The sequence below is a fragment of the Typha angustifolia genome, chromosome 4, assembly GCF_048772165.1.
Source record: "Typha angustifolia cultivar Huaian chromosome 4, ASM4877216v1, whole genome shotgun sequence".
NCBI lineage: Eukaryota > Viridiplantae > Streptophyta > Magnoliopsida > Poales > Typhaceae > Typha > Typha angustifolia.
Window position 1 is genome coordinate 4,838,627 of NC_133242.1, and position 17,163 is coordinate 4,855,789.

Sequence of the window (17,163 nt, forward strand, 5' to 3'; positions counted from 1 at the left end):
ACCTCCTCATCCTCCATCTGCAAGCCGCCACCTTCTCCATTAGTTTCCTCCTTCTCCATTGGTCTCCTCCTTCGGTAAGCCATCGTCACCGTCGCCGACTCGTCGTCCTCTTCTAACCAAGCTTGGGCTCGACTTAGGCTAGGCTCAAGCTTAGTCTGCCTTAACTCGAGCTCAATTCGAGTTGACGAGCCAAATCTAAACATCAAATTATGGCTTGAAACTAATTTCGAGCTAAGTCTAAGCTAGAGCGAGCTCGCCCAAGCTCGGCCCTGATCACTACTATAAAGCTAATGTCATGCGTTTTTGAAATATTAAAGATAAATATATTAAAGTGAATTATAAATAGTACAAAAATTACTGGGACTACAGGAAAGAAAATAATAATAAAAAGGGGGTGAGTACTGAGAGAGGCCAGTCCGAACAATCTCTTTTCGAACGATCTCCTGTTCCTCCATTCACCTCTTCCAGTAACCAGGCTTTGACCCCATCGCCGACGACGAGCACCACCGCGACGCCGGCGGTGAGTCGTTACTCTCTCTTCTCTCTCTCTCTCTCTCTTGCCTCCTCGCTCTCTCACGAATTTGGCATTTTGATGAAGAGTGTCGGTATTTATTTCGCGTTTTGATTTTTCTTGGTTGGGACAATACTCGACACGCTCTAATTGTCTTCATTTACTGTGGAAAACGAATTCACATTCTTTTGCATAAGCTATGATCTCGGATTAACCTAAATATCTGATTGTGAAATTATATAGTCTAATCGATCACAAGCTCGCTGGAGTATTTATTTCTTCTCAAGGCTTTCTTTTGTCACTTTAATAAATTTCAATCAGGAATTTTTGAATTTTAACATTGCCCTTTTATGGTTGTGAGGACTGAGGAGGTCATTGTGTAAATTTCAGTTTAGAGTTAGATTCTCATTTTTGGATAAGACCCAAAAGAGTTAGAGGTGATGCTCTTTGAAAGATTATTCATGTATAAGACCAAAAGAAATAAAAACCACATATCTCAACTCTTCAATGTCTTTTGCATTATGTACGAGGTCTTGTGTTTATTGCACTATGTAAACTACACATTGACCTTTGCTTAAAGTTTGTAATAATGTGATAATTAAATTATTTCTCATCTTGTCGTGGAGAAAAGGAATTTATACTATCAATCTTTCTCCTTGGACCAGTTTGAATACTTAGAATACTTAACATTATATATGATGTATCCAAATTGCATATAAGATGATTCTGTTTTTTCTTATCTATGTTATTAAGGGGCCTACATATATTTGTTTTATGATATGACATTTGTAATACTTGTTATATATACGAGTCCAATAAAACTTCTGCATTTTCTATCTGAAATTGCTTGAGGTTCCATTAGGCTTGGAAATATGGGAAAAACTTTCAGGTATGACAATGACACTTTTCTTTATGATTCCTTCATTATTATCCATTTTGACTTGAAATTTAACGTCACTTGCTAAATGCTTATGTCACTATAATATGACATCAAATATCTCTTAGGTATGATAATAACAGGTATGACAAGAACACTGTTCTATATTTGCAGATATGTATCTTAATGGACATAAAAGGATGAAAGTCCACGATGAAGGCAAGAATAACATCTGCATGTCACATTCTGATTATGGAAACAATGCAGTAACTTCTCGACATGTTATCGATTATTCAAATGCCTTTGCCTTGTCTGGTGTATTGGAAAACTTAGATGAAGGGAAATATGGGAGTGTAACCAAAGAATATGAAGCACTTCGTGCTCAGAGGATGCAAGTGATCAATTTCTTATCTGGATTATGCCCAACGTCTTGTGCAAACCCCCAATCAAGTCTGTCATCTAAGAGAACCCTTGATGGTTCAACTAGATGTACCAACTCATCATCTATCAAAGACCAGACTAATCCAGGCCGACATGGTGATCATTCAACATGCCCAACAATAATAGATTTGGATGATGATGATGTTGATCATTCTGCTGCTGATGCCGTTAATATGTCCTCAGAGAAATCACATGATTGCATAATGCATACCTCACAACCTTCATGTGGTTCTGGTTCTAAATTGCACGAGGGAGTGTCCACTGGCCCTTCAGATTCTTGCCTCAAAGACAATGAAGAGAAAGATGATTCACTTATAATTCTTGATTCGGATGAAGAGGATGTGAGTCATGAAGCGGCTGAAAAGCATGCTTTACATTCTGAAAGTAGGTCTCTTGATTTTCGAGCTTGGCTACAAGCTAATATAAAGAATCGGATAAAACAAGCCATGATTGTAGGAGGAGGTACTGATAACCAGCTGGTTCCATATGGCCAGACAGGTCCTCACTTATTTGGTCATATTGCTCCCAAAACTAGCTGGAAGCCTGCTGTTCAATTTGAAAAGGTTATCCTCCAGAAAGTACCCGAGAAGGAGAGGTTTCAAGATGTTGTTGTAAGCACTTCTTGCATGTCAATGCTTCTAGTTAAACACTAAATTTTGAATTGGTCTGAGGCATGGTAGATTAGTAGATGTAACATTTGATACTTGAATAGAGAAACCCTTTCTTTACATTTACTCAGCTAACAGAAAGTAAGGAGCAAAGGATACCGATTTTTAGCATTTAGATGTTTTTTTGCGGATTTATTTGTTTCCTGCAAATTACTCAGATTTATCAGTAAATAATATCTTTATTCCAGTAAGTCCTTATCTGAAACAGTTTATTCATATTAACTCCTTTGTTGCAACCATCTGGTCTGACAGTTGTTAAGATCATATATGTTAAAGACGAGAAGGTTTTCGAACTCAGAATTTAATTATTGCTGTCATTATGTATAGAACGAAAGCCATCTGGAGAGAAGTGGTGGAACACAAGTTAGTTTTGCCCTTGTCTATGAAAGGAACAGGCAGAAAAAATCTGATGCAAAATCAAGAGTTCGTTCTTCTCTGGGCACACAAGAGGACCCAATTACCATGGAAAACTGTCAACAGTTTGAATCAAGATATCATTCTTCTCTGGGTGCACAAGAGGACTCAATTATCATGGAGAGCTGTCAACAGGATGAAACTGAAGTACCAGAAAGTGATGGTTTGGAAGATCTTTGGAAGGACATGTCATTAGCTATGGAGTGTTCAAAGGTAATAATAATAAGTGTTATTTTTGTCCTTTGATGCAGGTGGGACTTTCTTTTGGTTCGCTTCATGATGCTCCTTACTTAATCTTTCTCGTAGTGCCGTTCATTTCATGCCCTGCCAATTGGCAAGCTTTGTAGTTTTTTTTTCTGTTGCACCTTGTTCTTCTGAGACTCTTTATTTTTAGCTTGAGATTATAAAGCCCAATAAAATTAATGAGAATATCAAGCAGTAGAGCTTTTTCATCTTGCTGTTCTCATTCCTGGGCAAGAATTGATATATTATCTAAGCTCCTGCACTTTCTGTTAGTCTGTTATATGTGCTAGCAATTTGTATACATATGAAGCAAAAATACTGCATGAGAGTAGGCTCAGATTAGCAACTTAAATGTAGGAACAGTTGAGGAGAAAACATAGAATTGATAGATATGATTACTGGGAAGGGATTCTTAGGAAAACAAATGGGTAGGGGAAAAGTTAGGAGTATATAAACAAGAATTTGAAAAGACAAATTGAGCATTAAAAAGTTCCTCAGAAACCTACTCCAGCTCCCCCCAAAAGTCTGATTTTTCCTCCACAGCGATAAGGAGCTAAAAAATCTACCACTTAATACCTGTTTCAAAGATTGATAATTTTGTATTTAATTGTATAAAGGCAGGCACATATCTATGAATAGGAGAAATTAAGCAGATTACATAGAAGAAGATACGAATGGTCCTACAAAAGATATTAGAGCATGCAAAGACACTCCAGATATTGATAAATAAATAAAATTAGAGGATATGATTTAAACTGTGTGACTTCCAATTTTGATCTTTTGGTACAAGTCCTTGCTGTACAAAGAGATAGTATCTTTTAGGAGTGGACAAGATTATAGTGAAATTGACTTCATCCACAAATGAAGATTAGAAGAGTTAACAAACAAATCTCGCAAAGTTATTGTGAGAGAGACTGAAAATGGAAGAGAAAAATGTAGAAAGCCACCGTAATTTAGATCGTGGTGTTTAGGAGGGTGATGATAAAATAAAATAATATTAAAAAAATATAATCTACTACAAGATGATAATAATGCAGTATGGAATCTATGGATTAACATTCATAATAATTTTAAAAGAGTAATTGAAGAGATTCTTGTTGTATCTACAGATTGAGAACTAGTTTTAGAAGAGACTTAATAGTGGTAAGTTATGACCAAAGTGCAATTTCTTTTGGAAGAGTTCTATTATAGAGTTTAGTAGAAGTTACTAGTACTGAAAAGAAAAAATAATATGGTGTAAAAAGTTTACTAGTAGAAGCTAAGAAGACAATTGGCGATAAGAATCTTTGGTCTAAGCTTATGAAGTACGAACATGTATACAGATATGGGATACGGAAGACATCGATGTGTTAAATTCTAAAAGATAAAGATAAGCTAGGATATGTAGTTTATATATATATATATATATATGAATTTGTAAACTTTTGTACTTTTTTAATTGTTTATATTATTTTTGTGTATGGTAGTTAATATAAGGAGATCGTCAATTGGTTTATTAATAGAACTACCATTCGTAATAAAGAACTAGTATTACATTGTATATTACGAAGATGTAAGATAAACAAGCAATTCAATTTATAAATCAGAAGAAATTGACTATTGTAACCTGATTTTTTGATATAGATCATAAAATAAACAAGCAAACTAAATCTTTCCACAAAAAGTTACATTATAGATTCGATAAGAAATGAAAGGTGATAATCTCCTTCAATTTAGCTTCTATTGGTAGGAATTCAGAAGCATTGAAGAATTATTTGAGAAGTATCCACAATATTTATTTTTTCAAAAAACAATTTGGATTCTTCAAGATAGTTTCCAAGATATTTTTGGAAGTATCCCATGAGTATAGTATTTGATACAAATACGACAAGAGTATAAAGTATGTGTGTTTCCTAGGTCCAAGGTTACTTAAAGGATAAGCTTGAGATATACTTCTTATTAACGATGGTCATGTTCACCGGCATGGGGCGTGCCGGTCAGCACTTATCCTCGAAGCAAAACTCAACAGTGACGGACATACCGAGCCATCTTCGAAGCAAAACTCAATGTGGCACGCCATTGCCCATCGTGCTGGAGAGCTTCGTCAATGAAGGCGTCATCGTATCTCATACAAGAATGCCTTAGCCCTAACCCCAACCCCAGCCCGAGGAGGAAGAAGACCTCGAGCGGGTCAGGGTGGGTGAATAAAGAGTGAAGTTGCAGATCAAGATCCTTCATCTCCGACAGCGAGCAACGACGGCGAGCGGTGATGATGAGGTCAAAAAGTGAAGTGCCGCTAGTCTCCCTCCTCTTTTTTTCTCTCTCTCTCTTGCGGCATGTGTCTTGCCGTGCCATGGCACGGCCATCCATGCTTCTTATCATCTTTATTTATTTTAATTTCATTCTTGATTTAAAGACCAATTCTACGGCTGTGATATTTACCAAATGGTGATTTGAGGTTGACCATAATATTGGTGAAGTGCAGTCCATGTAATTTAGAGACTTCACATTGATTTTAGATAGTTTACATGGTCTTTTGTTAGTTCTGTTTCAGCTTGCGTATCTTAATGATGCCATCATTTTTTGATGATCACAGGCTACTACATCAGATGAGTCGCATGTTGTACAAGAAGAAGAAGAAGAATGTAACCATTCTTACTTGCTTGAGGATGATCTCGGCCTTGTTTGTCGTATTTGTGGAGTCATCCAGAAAAGTATAGAGACGATATTTGATTACCAATGGATTAAGGTAGATACTTGATATTTTGATATGCTTATTGCTCTATCTACAAGTGATATTTTTGTTTGCACATTCATGTATTTGATGCTTACTGCTTTGCTACTCTAGATTTTTCCATAAAGGAAATGAAGTTTGTCATTCATATTTAAATGTTTGCTCTTCCTTCGTACAAGCATTAAATTTTCATTTCTTTGGTAATGGACTCCATATAACTCTTTTATTATAAATACAGATAAGCTAACAATCAGTAGAAGATATGAGATAGTTAAATAAATTCTTGAATTCATTGCTATGTTGTGTCCTGAAGATAGCCATATACCATTGTACCCTCACTGGTTGTGGAACTGAATAATCCTGTAATCTCATCAATTTGGGCATCTGTTGTTCTAGATGTAATAATAATCTTTGCCAAGTTAAACATTTGAATCCAGGAATTGACTTGTTAGTTATTAGTTATTGCTTCACTGAGTTATAGCAAGGGATGGCACATTTATTATCAGATAGAGTCATATTATTCACTGAACTGGCACAGCTGCATTGCAGTTTTGGCATGGCCCTACATGCGTTGTTACATGTTACAATGAAATATTAGGATATTACTCTGTACAGTTGCGATGTGACACTGACACAACATGTGCCTTCTAGCATGGCTCGGTATGTCCGTCACTGTTGAGTTTTGCTTCGAGGACCTCAATCAGACCAATCATTAGTTAGGTCCAACTCCTATTTCTCTTGTGATAATGTCGACTGATCTTTTAGATCTGTTACCTGAGGAGACCAGGACTTTGAGCCTTTGAGGACATCATCTCTAACGAATAACAATATTTGTTATTTTTATTTTGAAAGTATCCTAGCTTAGAGGATGTCACTATTGCTTTTACTTGGATTATTTGATTTTTTTTCATCTTTTCAATTGACTAGAAGTCATTTTCCTGACTTGTCTCTCCATTTAAGAGGTGATAAGCCTGATTTATTTTAGCTAGTCCAAGCAAGATACATCAACAAATTATTTCACATTCATGACATTAGTTCTTCTATCTAGTTTTGTACAGAAATTCTGTATGTGCCATAGATTCATGCCTCGGTGATCAAGTTCTCTATGTCATTCATGTCAAGTCATCTTCTAATTCATTTTCCTCCTTATTCCTTTCTTACTATTCTGTGTTTATGTGGGAAATGAGTTGTGAGACTGTCCTGCAGTCAACATCTGGACATGTCATTCTTGTTTTGATAAGAATTTAGTTGTACTTGGAGGTGGTCATACACAGAGTAGTCTCATTGTTGGTGGTATTCCTACCATTTTATTCAAATTGTTTCTTATCCTGGTATTCTGTATATCAAGATGGCCAATATTATCCCCAAACACTTTATGCAGATTGCAGATCAATGAGTTATTGTTTACTAAGTTTAGCTATTTTACATATGTTGTTTTCAGTTACTGCAATTCCCTCATTCTATGATTATAATGTATAGTATGAGACTACATATATGATAATGACCATAATGAATACTAAAGCAAAATACTTCATCATTCCATGATTCCATCATCATATAATGTACTAAATTGTAGGTAAAAGCAAGAAATATCTTGTAACTAGCTCACCCTATCTTGACCATCAAGGAAAGTCCAACTCTTAATTTTATACCGTAGATTCCTGTAGGGCATTTAGGATATGGTACATAGGTATACTCATAAAGTCATGGTATACGTGAAGCATGGTTTGGTCTGGGATCCATCGTCAAGAGATATTAGGGAGTTATGGTCATCCTACATGGCTGTTCAAATATACCCTGTCTCTTTCTTTTCCATGTAATGATTCTTAAAAGTCCTTTGGATGTTTTGGTGTTAAAAAGATGTTTTCAGTCTTTGGGATGATTTTTTCTTTTATTTGGTACTTTTGTTACTCCCCTCTCTCTCAACTCCTTCCTTCTCTACTTTATTCTTTTTTGCGTAACTACTAATATTACTGTTACATCATTCTTGGATTCGCTTACTCCTTATACATTTTGATTTGAGGAAATTATCCTTCGTATCTCTTTTCCCTTATTCTATTTGTCCATATTGAAGTCAGTTCTGATTCACATTGAATGCGGATCTAATTTCACATTTGTAAGTGAATTCCTTGAAGTTACATACATGCATCTATATGACATGCTATCACTATGATTATATATCTGCCCTTGTAGGATTCATGGGTAGTAAACCATATAGTTTTGACACATTTTTTCCTTAAAGTTCTGTTTGTACCCTTTCTGAAGTGTATCCCAGAACTGTTAATATGGGCCATGTTGTCGATTTATTTTGGCAAATTGAACCTAAATTGGACAATGCTTCCATAATGTGCTCATCAATTATTGGCCTCTGATACTTCTGCCATATGGATGGAATCTTTTCTGTTTTAAATACTAAAGGTGGTGCTTGTTTACTGTAGATTTTGTATCTATAGTGTAACTTTTTGGGAGTATTAGGGTCACTCTGTCAGTTCTCACACAGCATGCAGGCAAATAAGAAATCTCATTGTGCATTTATGGTAGGGGTGTGCATATGTGTACGCGATATAAGCACAGAGAAACAGTGAAAAACTAAAAACAAATAGTATTTTTAAAAATTATGTAGGCTGATAGCAAGAACGACCTATTAACTAACACCAAGAGAATTTTAAGTCCTCTGAATTTCTTAGTTGCCTTAAGTGCAAGAGACCACATATGAATGTATGGCTCTACCATTTCATGAACAGGTGCATAGACACCATTCCAGAGAGTAGTGTATGTAAGTGGAAATTGAGGACCTATTTCTATTCCACTAGGTATATGATGTGAAGGAATTTGTCTAAAGGAGAAGTACTTTGCCCATAATTTTAGTACAGGTGAAAGCTTATAAGCTTGACAAACAAGACTAGCGCAAAAAAGAAAAGAAAAGAAAAGAAAAGAAATGCATTGTGCTCATGTTTGATATTTGTTTTGTCCTTTTTCTAACACTTTTTTATCCTTGGGCTCCTAGTTCCTATGCTAAGTCTCCAAGTAAGACCGCTGAATTTGATTAAATCATAGTTTAACACAATCATAGTATATTGAAGCTACTTCTTTAAACAAGAACCAGCAAACTAAATGTTCTTCTTATGGTTTCCGAATCCATGATTTTGATGCCGGAGTGTGAAGGTTACTTGGTGCTACATGCACTCTCCAGGCCTTTGGCCTTTCTTACTGTTTTATTTCCTCACAGTGAGGGGACATAGGGCTAATGATTTGTAGTTACTCCTGCACTACTGTTTTATTTGAAGAGGAGAGCAAGTTGATGTGATTTTCTTATAACATAAAAGTTGTTTGGGAACTTTCCCAAATCTTTAAATTTTTATCTACATCTGAATCTTTAGCTAAAATATTGTGGTAAAAAATTTGGGCAAAGTTGCATTTATTCTTGATAGACATATGTACCCAACTAGTATCATCTTAGAGTAGTTCTTATCATCAATAGTGCATGTGTCTTGAAGCATTTTCTAATTATCATACTCCCTGTCAAAAGAAAGAAAAATTACGAGAGCTATTTATGAACTATGCCTGACAGTTGATAATGTTGCATTCTAGGAAGTACCATGCACAAAAGTTCAGCTTTAACAAGAGATGATGTTGTGATGAACAAATAGTGTCACCAGAAAATGATAGAACAAGAAAACTAATCTTTTAACAGAAGTACGAGGTAGTGTTTTTTGAAGATAAGATATGGAAAATTATTTAAGCCGGATTAGACATGTTTGACAAACCCAAGGGTCATTTAGACATTTAATTTGAAAAAGTGATTCAATTGAAGATACAAAAGAGGGACAAGAAAATAGGAAATGATTTGGGTGGGAAGTAGTGAAAACTGAAGAGGACATGACTCCCTTAGATTGGTGGTTGACCTTACCTACCTTTTACTCATTTATTTTTAATTTTGCTTAAGATTACCTTTCTCATCATCTTAATTTCTTCTTTTCCTTTCTCCATTTTTGGTAATTTGGTGCTTGAAAGTTTCAATTTTTGCCCTAGCATATGTTGGCATGATTTTGTGCTTTCCATCAAATTTCATTTCTTTGTTGGTCTGTTCTTTATTATGGTACTTGAATATTGTAATATGTGCAAAATGACCTTTATGAGGGCTACAGTATACTATTGAATTATGAATTAGTTGGATCATCTACCAATATAACATAAGAAACTTTAGCAACTTATAAAGGATAGCATATGCAAGAAGTTCTTGATGTTTTCTCTCTGTGATCAGGGTACACGGGCAGCAAGAACCCACTATTCGGCAGCATGGGCTTCCAAGGATGCAGATGAGGCAGTTGAAGGTAGTGCATTTAAATTATCAGAAGATGATTTTATAGTTGCTGATATTTCCATCCATCCAAGGCATTTGAAGCAAATGAAGCCACATCAGTTAGAAGGCTTCAATTTCCTGGTTAAAAACCTTGTAACTGATAAACCTGGGGGTTGCATTCTAGCTCATGCCCCAGGTTCTGGAAAAACCTTTATGCTCATAAGCTTTATCCAGAGCTTTCTGGCAAGGTATCCCTTTGCCAGGCCCCTTGTTATTCTTCCTAAAGGAATTTTGCCTACATGGAAGAAAGAGTTTCAGCGCTGGCAAGTGGAAGACATACCTTTGTATGATTTTTACTCTGCTAAGGCTGACAAGAGATCAGAACAGTTGGAGGTCTTAAACCATTGGCAAGAAAATAAGAGCATTTTGTTTCTGGGCTACAAGCAATTTACAAATATCATCTGTGGTGGTGAAACTAGTAGTGTAGCAGCTGCATGTCAGGAAAGACTGCTTAAGATTCCCAGCCTTCTGATACTGGATGAAGGCCACACACCAAGAAATGAGGACACCTATGTACTAGATTCACTGGCAAAAGTGCAGACATGTCGCAAAGTGGTGCTTTCAGGGACTCTCTTCCAGAACCATGTCAGGGAAGTGTTTAATATCTTGAACCTTGTGCGTCCAAAGTTTCTGAAAATGGAGTCTTCTCGTGCTATCGTCAAGCGAGTCCTTAGCAGGGTAGCTATCTCAGGTGGTAGAAGGTTGTACAAAGGTTCTGTAAATAGTATGTTCTATGATTTAGTTGAGGAGACTTTGCAAAGTGATGATAATTTCAAGAGAAAAGTTACAGTTATACAAGATCTCAGGGAACTAACAAAGGATGTTCTTCATTATTATAAAGGGGACTTTTTGGATGAACTGCCTGGTCTAATTGACTTCACGGTGCTTTTGGACCTCAGCCCCAAGCAAAAAGAAATCGTTCAGAAATTACGGAAGTATGAGAAGTTCAAAAGAAGTGCCGTAGGAAATGCTGTCTACATTCACCCTCGCTTATTTGACATCTCAGAAATTGCTGCTGGGGACAGGGCTGTTTCCTTTAATGATGGGAAGGTTGACAGTTTGATTGACGCAATAAATGTGAGAGATGGGATAAAGACCAAATTTTTCCTTAATATTTTGTCTCTTTCTGAGTCTGCAGGGGAGAAGCTACTTGCCTTTAGTCAATATATTCTACCTATGAAATTTTTGGAAAGACTGATCGTCAGAACCAAAGGATGGCATGTAGGTAAGGAAATTTTTACGATCTCTGGCGATTCGAGTACTGAGGATAGGGAATGGGCAATGGAACAATTTAACAATTCCCCTGATGCAAAGGTTCTCTTTGGTTCAATCAAGGCTTGCGGGGAAGGCATCTCTCTTGTTGGTGCATCTAGGATTGTGATCTTAGATGTTCACCTGAACCCTTCAGTTACGCGCCAAGCAATTGGGCGTGCATTTCGACCAGGCCAAGAGAAAAAAGTATACACATACAGGCTGGTTGCTGCTGGCTCTCCGGAGGAGGATGATCACAATACCTCCTTCAGAAAGGAACTAATTTCGAAGATGTGGTTTGAATGGAGCGAGTACAGCAGTCATCAAGGGTTTGAGTTGGATGCAGTTGATACTGCAAGCTGTCAAGATATGTTCTTAGAAAGCTCCAATTTATGTGAAGATGTCAAGGCTTTGTACAGAAGGTTAGTTCCTATTAGACTGTATTTGTCTATTGTGATCGATCTTTCTTTTGGAAATGTTGCATTTGAAGTTGGCATCAGCGGATTGATGATCCTCTTGTGCAGGTGACCATATGGCCTTTGCATGTCATGTATAGTGAACGCACTGCTAATCTTTCAGATGACTGGATACAACTGAATGGTTTGGTAGGAGCCACTCCCTTCATTTTGATTAAATGGGAAATACTATCTCCCCTTTAGGTTTTATCATTGGTACATTTGCAGCTGAAACTGTGATTTCCCTGCATTTGACCATTTTCAAATTGACGATGCTTGTAAATGGTGATTTTGTAAGCACTTGAATCAAGTAAACAGCCTTTACTGGAGCTGGTCCTTTTTTCTCCTCTTCTTTCTTGATCAAGTATGTTGATGTAATAACTAGAAACTAATGTCAAGCTGGATGTTGTATCAGCAAACTGCTTGAGCTCAACCACATTTGTGGTGAGGTTTTCTTTGTTACTTAAGACTTCATCTGTAGTGAAGGTGAAAACTTTGCTCTTATAGGTGAATTGATCAGCAAGCGATCTGCTGTTAAGCGATAGAGCTGAGGAATAATTGGATCCTGAAGGTCAGCTTTCTAAATGCAAGTTGTCTTTATTTTTGTATAATTTATTTCCAACTGCCTAATTTCTGAACTTATTTGTGTAATATCAAATCTGTCATTTTACATGTAATCAGTGAAGCATATACTACATTTGAGAGAAGGAATGAATGCATGCAATATAGTTGGTAGCCTTTGTTTCGGATAATCATATATGACTATTTGTTCTATTTATGTATCCAAACTTGCATCCATAAATAGAAGAAACAGCCATTTAAGTGTGACAGCAGACTAGGGATTTGGATTCTCATTGAGGATTAAATTGAAGAACCTTTCACTTGAGATGGCATTTTGCTTCAAATGCATACCCCATTATTCAGAGGCAAGAAGTGTTATACGCAGTCAGATATAGTGTGACGGGTCGAACCATCGAAGTGATCGAAAGCAAATAAATAAAACAAAGAACAAAAAAAGCATAATATTTATGTGGAAAATCCTGCATGGAGGAAAATTATGGCTCATTTTTTTTGTTTGTGAATATGATCAATTTTAGAATAAGTTTTCTAATTTTTAAATACTAAAAGAAGTGAGTTAAATACCGGTATAAGTTATTCTATTATTTAGTTGAATATAAGTATAAATTTGTATTTGGAATAAGTGATGTTTTATACCAAATAATGAAAATACTTTTGATTGGATGTAAAGTTGTAGTACTAATAAATGTCTTTTAAAATTATAATATTCTTCTATTACAAATGCGAACTTGAAATGTTCTATATATCTGCATTAGGATAAATGCGTGGTAGTACAGATATATAACTATGTAGTGCGTGACAGTACGGACATATAGTCATGTATTGTGTGACGGGTGATGATACGAATATATAGTCATATAGTGTCATGATAATCCAGATATATAGTCATGTAGTGTGGACTTATGTCATTTATATTGTTTTACAGTATAAATATTCTAGTATTTGTATGTAACATGACTGCTTTTTGAGAGGAGGGATAGATGGAATCTCAACTATAATTGAGGTGATGTGTAATTAAAAGATATTTAATTGAAAAGAAATAATAATTATGGTTATATTTAAATTATTTTTAAAAGTTGTAGAAAATAAGATGAAAGATAACGATGAATTAGTATACCAGAAGAAACTAAATTGTTGTTTAATTTCTATTCCACAGGCGAACCCTATGGGAACAATCGAACCAATTCCAAAATTTAAAAAAGAAAATACAATCACTTATGCAATTCACTCTCAATTTTAATGCAAATGTACAGAGCAAAATCCGAAGAATTTCTCACTAAAAGCTCTTCCGAACTAACCGGCCAAATCTTCCATGTAAATTTCATCCGTGTGAAAGAATACAGAAATTTTAAATATGGAGGTAGATCATTGCTGCAAATATCCAATGCAACTCAGAGCCTCTGTTCTCCGGGCACTAAAGCCATTCTATGCAACATTTACGGTGGGCTATATATATATATTCCAAATCTTTATCTTTTCTAGTATGAATAGAACTTCTAGAAGGGGAGGATTCCTCTGTTCTACTTGGAGTAAAAATTCTCCCCGTTCACTTGTAGAATAAGATAGAATAAGATTCTAGTGTTATAACTCAATAATATTTTACTTTATTCTAGTATAGTTTTTAACTATTCTCTCTCATTATAATTCAATAATATTTTACCTTATTCTAGTATAGTTTTTTACCATTCTCTCTCATTTTATTCCATACAATTTTTAAAAAATAATTTAATAATAACCCACAATTACTATTTTGCCATTAGATTATATAATATATAATTATATATCATTTCAGCTACAGATTCTCTCTCTCCACTATCTCTTCTATTAAATATTGGTCATCTCAGCTATAGTTTATATTTTTTCTCTTATCTATCTTTTCCTTCAAATATTACTCATCTCATTTACAGTTAGAGATTTTTTTTTGAACTAGTAAATTCTGCAAAAATAAAAGTTAAAAATATTAAGCATGCACACTTTTTTCACAATACGGGCTTATAACCTAACATGCTAAGACTCTAACTAAACCAAATAACCAAATAAGATAATTAGACTCAATCCATTGAACCTAATCTCTCTTTGATGTAATCCGATCTGACCCAGTTCGCATCACATGTTTGTGTACAACAATAAATAATCAATTTTTGAAATATTTGTATATAACAGCAAGTAAGAAGTTCTAAAATGTTTGTATATGTATAACAACAAATAATCTATATATGTCTAAAATATTTGTGTACAACAACAAATAATTAATTTCTAAAATATTTGTATATTACAGTAAGTAATCTAGAAGTTCTAAAATATTTGTATACAACAATTATTTTGATACATAATCAAATATAATTTCGTAGTTAGTATTCTGAATTCCATAATTAATAACTATGAATTTAGTAGTTACTATATGTGGATTCCATAAATGATAACTATATTTTCTATAGTTAAATAACTATATAATCTATATTTCTTAATTATGGAATTCATAATTACAAAGTATGGATTATACTAACTTCATATTCCATAGATAAGAACTCCAAATGCACTTTGTTATAGATAATATGATATATTTAATATATTTCATACATACTAACTTGTTCCCATAGTTCGTAGTTTTGGATTCCATATAGGAGAAGAATAAAATTACTAGCCGAAAGCAGGGCCCTATGGGTTGGGGTGACAGGGCAAGGGTCAAGGCTCGGTAGAGGTAGAGACAGATTCACTAGAGAATCATGAAGACGGAGCTCGGCTGCCCGTGGAAACTTCGAAATCTAATTGCTGAGTGCAAATCCGACCAAACGGGGTAAGACTGCATCTCAAACCCCACCTAGGTGTTAGGTCAGCTAAATCCAGCTCATATTTCGAAAAGAAAAAAAACTTGTCTTCCTATAACAGAAGAATAAAAAATAAATCTTCTCTCCTTTTATTCATTAAAAAAATAGAAAAATTAAATTAGGTAATAAGATAAAAATATAAATAATTTTGGTTTATGGTGCAACCGGCTTTTCTTTAAGAGAAATAAAAATTTAATATTATCTTAAGAAAACCGATGCCGCTAAGATTTAAACCCGAGAATTTAATATTGATAGTAAAATCACTCTCGTAAACTATTTCATTGCACAAAAATGAGACTGTTTCCAAAAAAGCAACCTAGTTCTAAATCTCATAATAGTTTTTCTCTAACAATAGTTTGTGTGAATATGAAACATTGTTTAAGATAAGTTTTGATCAAGTTTCACATTTCATAGTTAAAATTTGTTTTTTGGCTTCAAGTTTGCTTAATAAATAAAAAAATATAAACTTCTAAAAATATGAGAAAATCTTTTAAAAATACTATCTTTTTGAAAATGTACAAAACATATACAACAATGCCATGCATAGTAAACATGCATATGACCAAATAATTACTAATTAGTTAAAAAGAGCCTCCGGCAATTTACACAAAGCTATGTATGTATCATTAAAAAATTGATTGTTAATCAAAGATTTTGGTGAGGTTAAAAGATGCGGGTTAATATGTATAGAACTAACGTCATGACCCAAAATAGGAATCATGACTGACCATGCATCTCAATATGCTTGAGATGCACGAAACCTTATTAATACTCTCTATGCGTACGTTGGCAAAATAAATAAATAAAATAAAAATGTGCTTTATTAAATTTTATAACTAATTGCAATAAAGATAAAACAATGTTAATGTTTTTGAGTTTCTAAACTAAATGAATAAAACTACTAATCTAAAGCATAAAATCTAAAAGAGCGGAAAAGTAAATAGGTGAATCCTAAGTGGAGGTGGAGTCCGGGTACATCTCGCTCAGTCGCCCCGCTGACTATTACCTGAAATAGATAAACAAATACAAAAAGAACAATAGAACCCACGAGCCAACAACTATAGCTCAGTGAATGGAATCCACTCGAAAACCAAATAAATTTTAAATCATATTAATGCTGAATAAATTAAACTAAAAGTAACAATATCCATAACAATATGCAATAGGCATGCTCTCTCAATAATAACAATGATAACAATAGAGAGATGTCACAACTTGTAACATTGCACATTTTCAACATATTAACATCTTTTGATATTTATACTGTTATATGTCTCAATGGGTCTAAACCCTATGAATCCACATCAACTAGAAGTCACCTCGAAATGACGCTCGGGACTTTTCTTCATAGCTGATCCGGTTAGGGTCATCAGAGGGTTGATACCCTGTGATCAACACACTCTGTCTTTTCCTCTAACCGTTGAGAGAAGTTAGAGTCACCTAGGAAATTTTCTCATTCATTCTAGGACTGTTCCCTAACCTCGCTAGAGTCACCAAAGAAAGTCACCGCAGTGATCTAATTTAGAACTTTCCCCTGGACTTCCAGATAGACTTGAGTCACTACGAAAAATCGCAAACGATTTATACCGGGACTGTTCTCTAAGTCGTACCAATACTAGTCTCATTTTTCTTTTCACAAATTTCAATATTTGCACGAAGTATGGTGATGCACTGAATATAATAACTAAATGCACAAAAAAAATATAATAATTAAATTTTCACACGTACGGATGAAATAAATAGATTTACACATAGAAATTGTAACAATTTAATTTTTTTTTACACGTAAGGGTGAAATAAATAATTGCACACAGAAAATT

At 34.7% G+C, this 17,163-nt stretch overlaps 1 protein-coding gene across 1 annotated transcript; it reads left to right on the top strand.

Moving 5' to 3' along the window:
• Positions 1 to 384: 384 nt before the first annotated feature.
• LOC140759352 (protein CHROMATIN REMODELING 35) lies at positions 385 to 12,398 on the top strand. The gene is made up of 6 exons (XM_073095891.1): positions 385 to 520; positions 1,563 to 2,440; positions 2,825 to 3,124; positions 5,730 to 5,882; positions 10,132 to 11,903; positions 12,006 to 12,398. Exons 2-6 carry the CDS (start codon positions 1,565 to 1,567, stop codon positions 12,007 to 12,009), a joined length of 3,105 nt encoding a protein of 1,034 aa, XP_072951992.1. The 5' UTR covers positions 385 to 520; positions 1,563 to 1,564; the 3' UTR covers positions 12,010 to 12,398.
• Positions 12,399 to 17,163: the final 4,765 nt, after the last annotated feature.

Excerpts from the sequence above, each read along its gene's own strand:
- LOC140759352 (XM_073095891.1), top strand. The coding sequence starts at position 1,565 with ATGTATCTTAATGGACATAAAAGGATGAAAGTCCACGATGAAGGCAAG. Across the intron at positions 2,441-2,824 it reads AGAGGTTTCAAGATGTTGTT|AACGAAAGCCATCTGGAGAG; the intron begins GTAAGCACTTCT and ends CATTATGTATAG. Across the intron at positions 3,125-5,729 it reads TAGCTATGGAGTGTTCAAAG|GCTACTACATCAGATGAGTC; the intron begins GTAATAATAATA and ends TGATGATCACAG.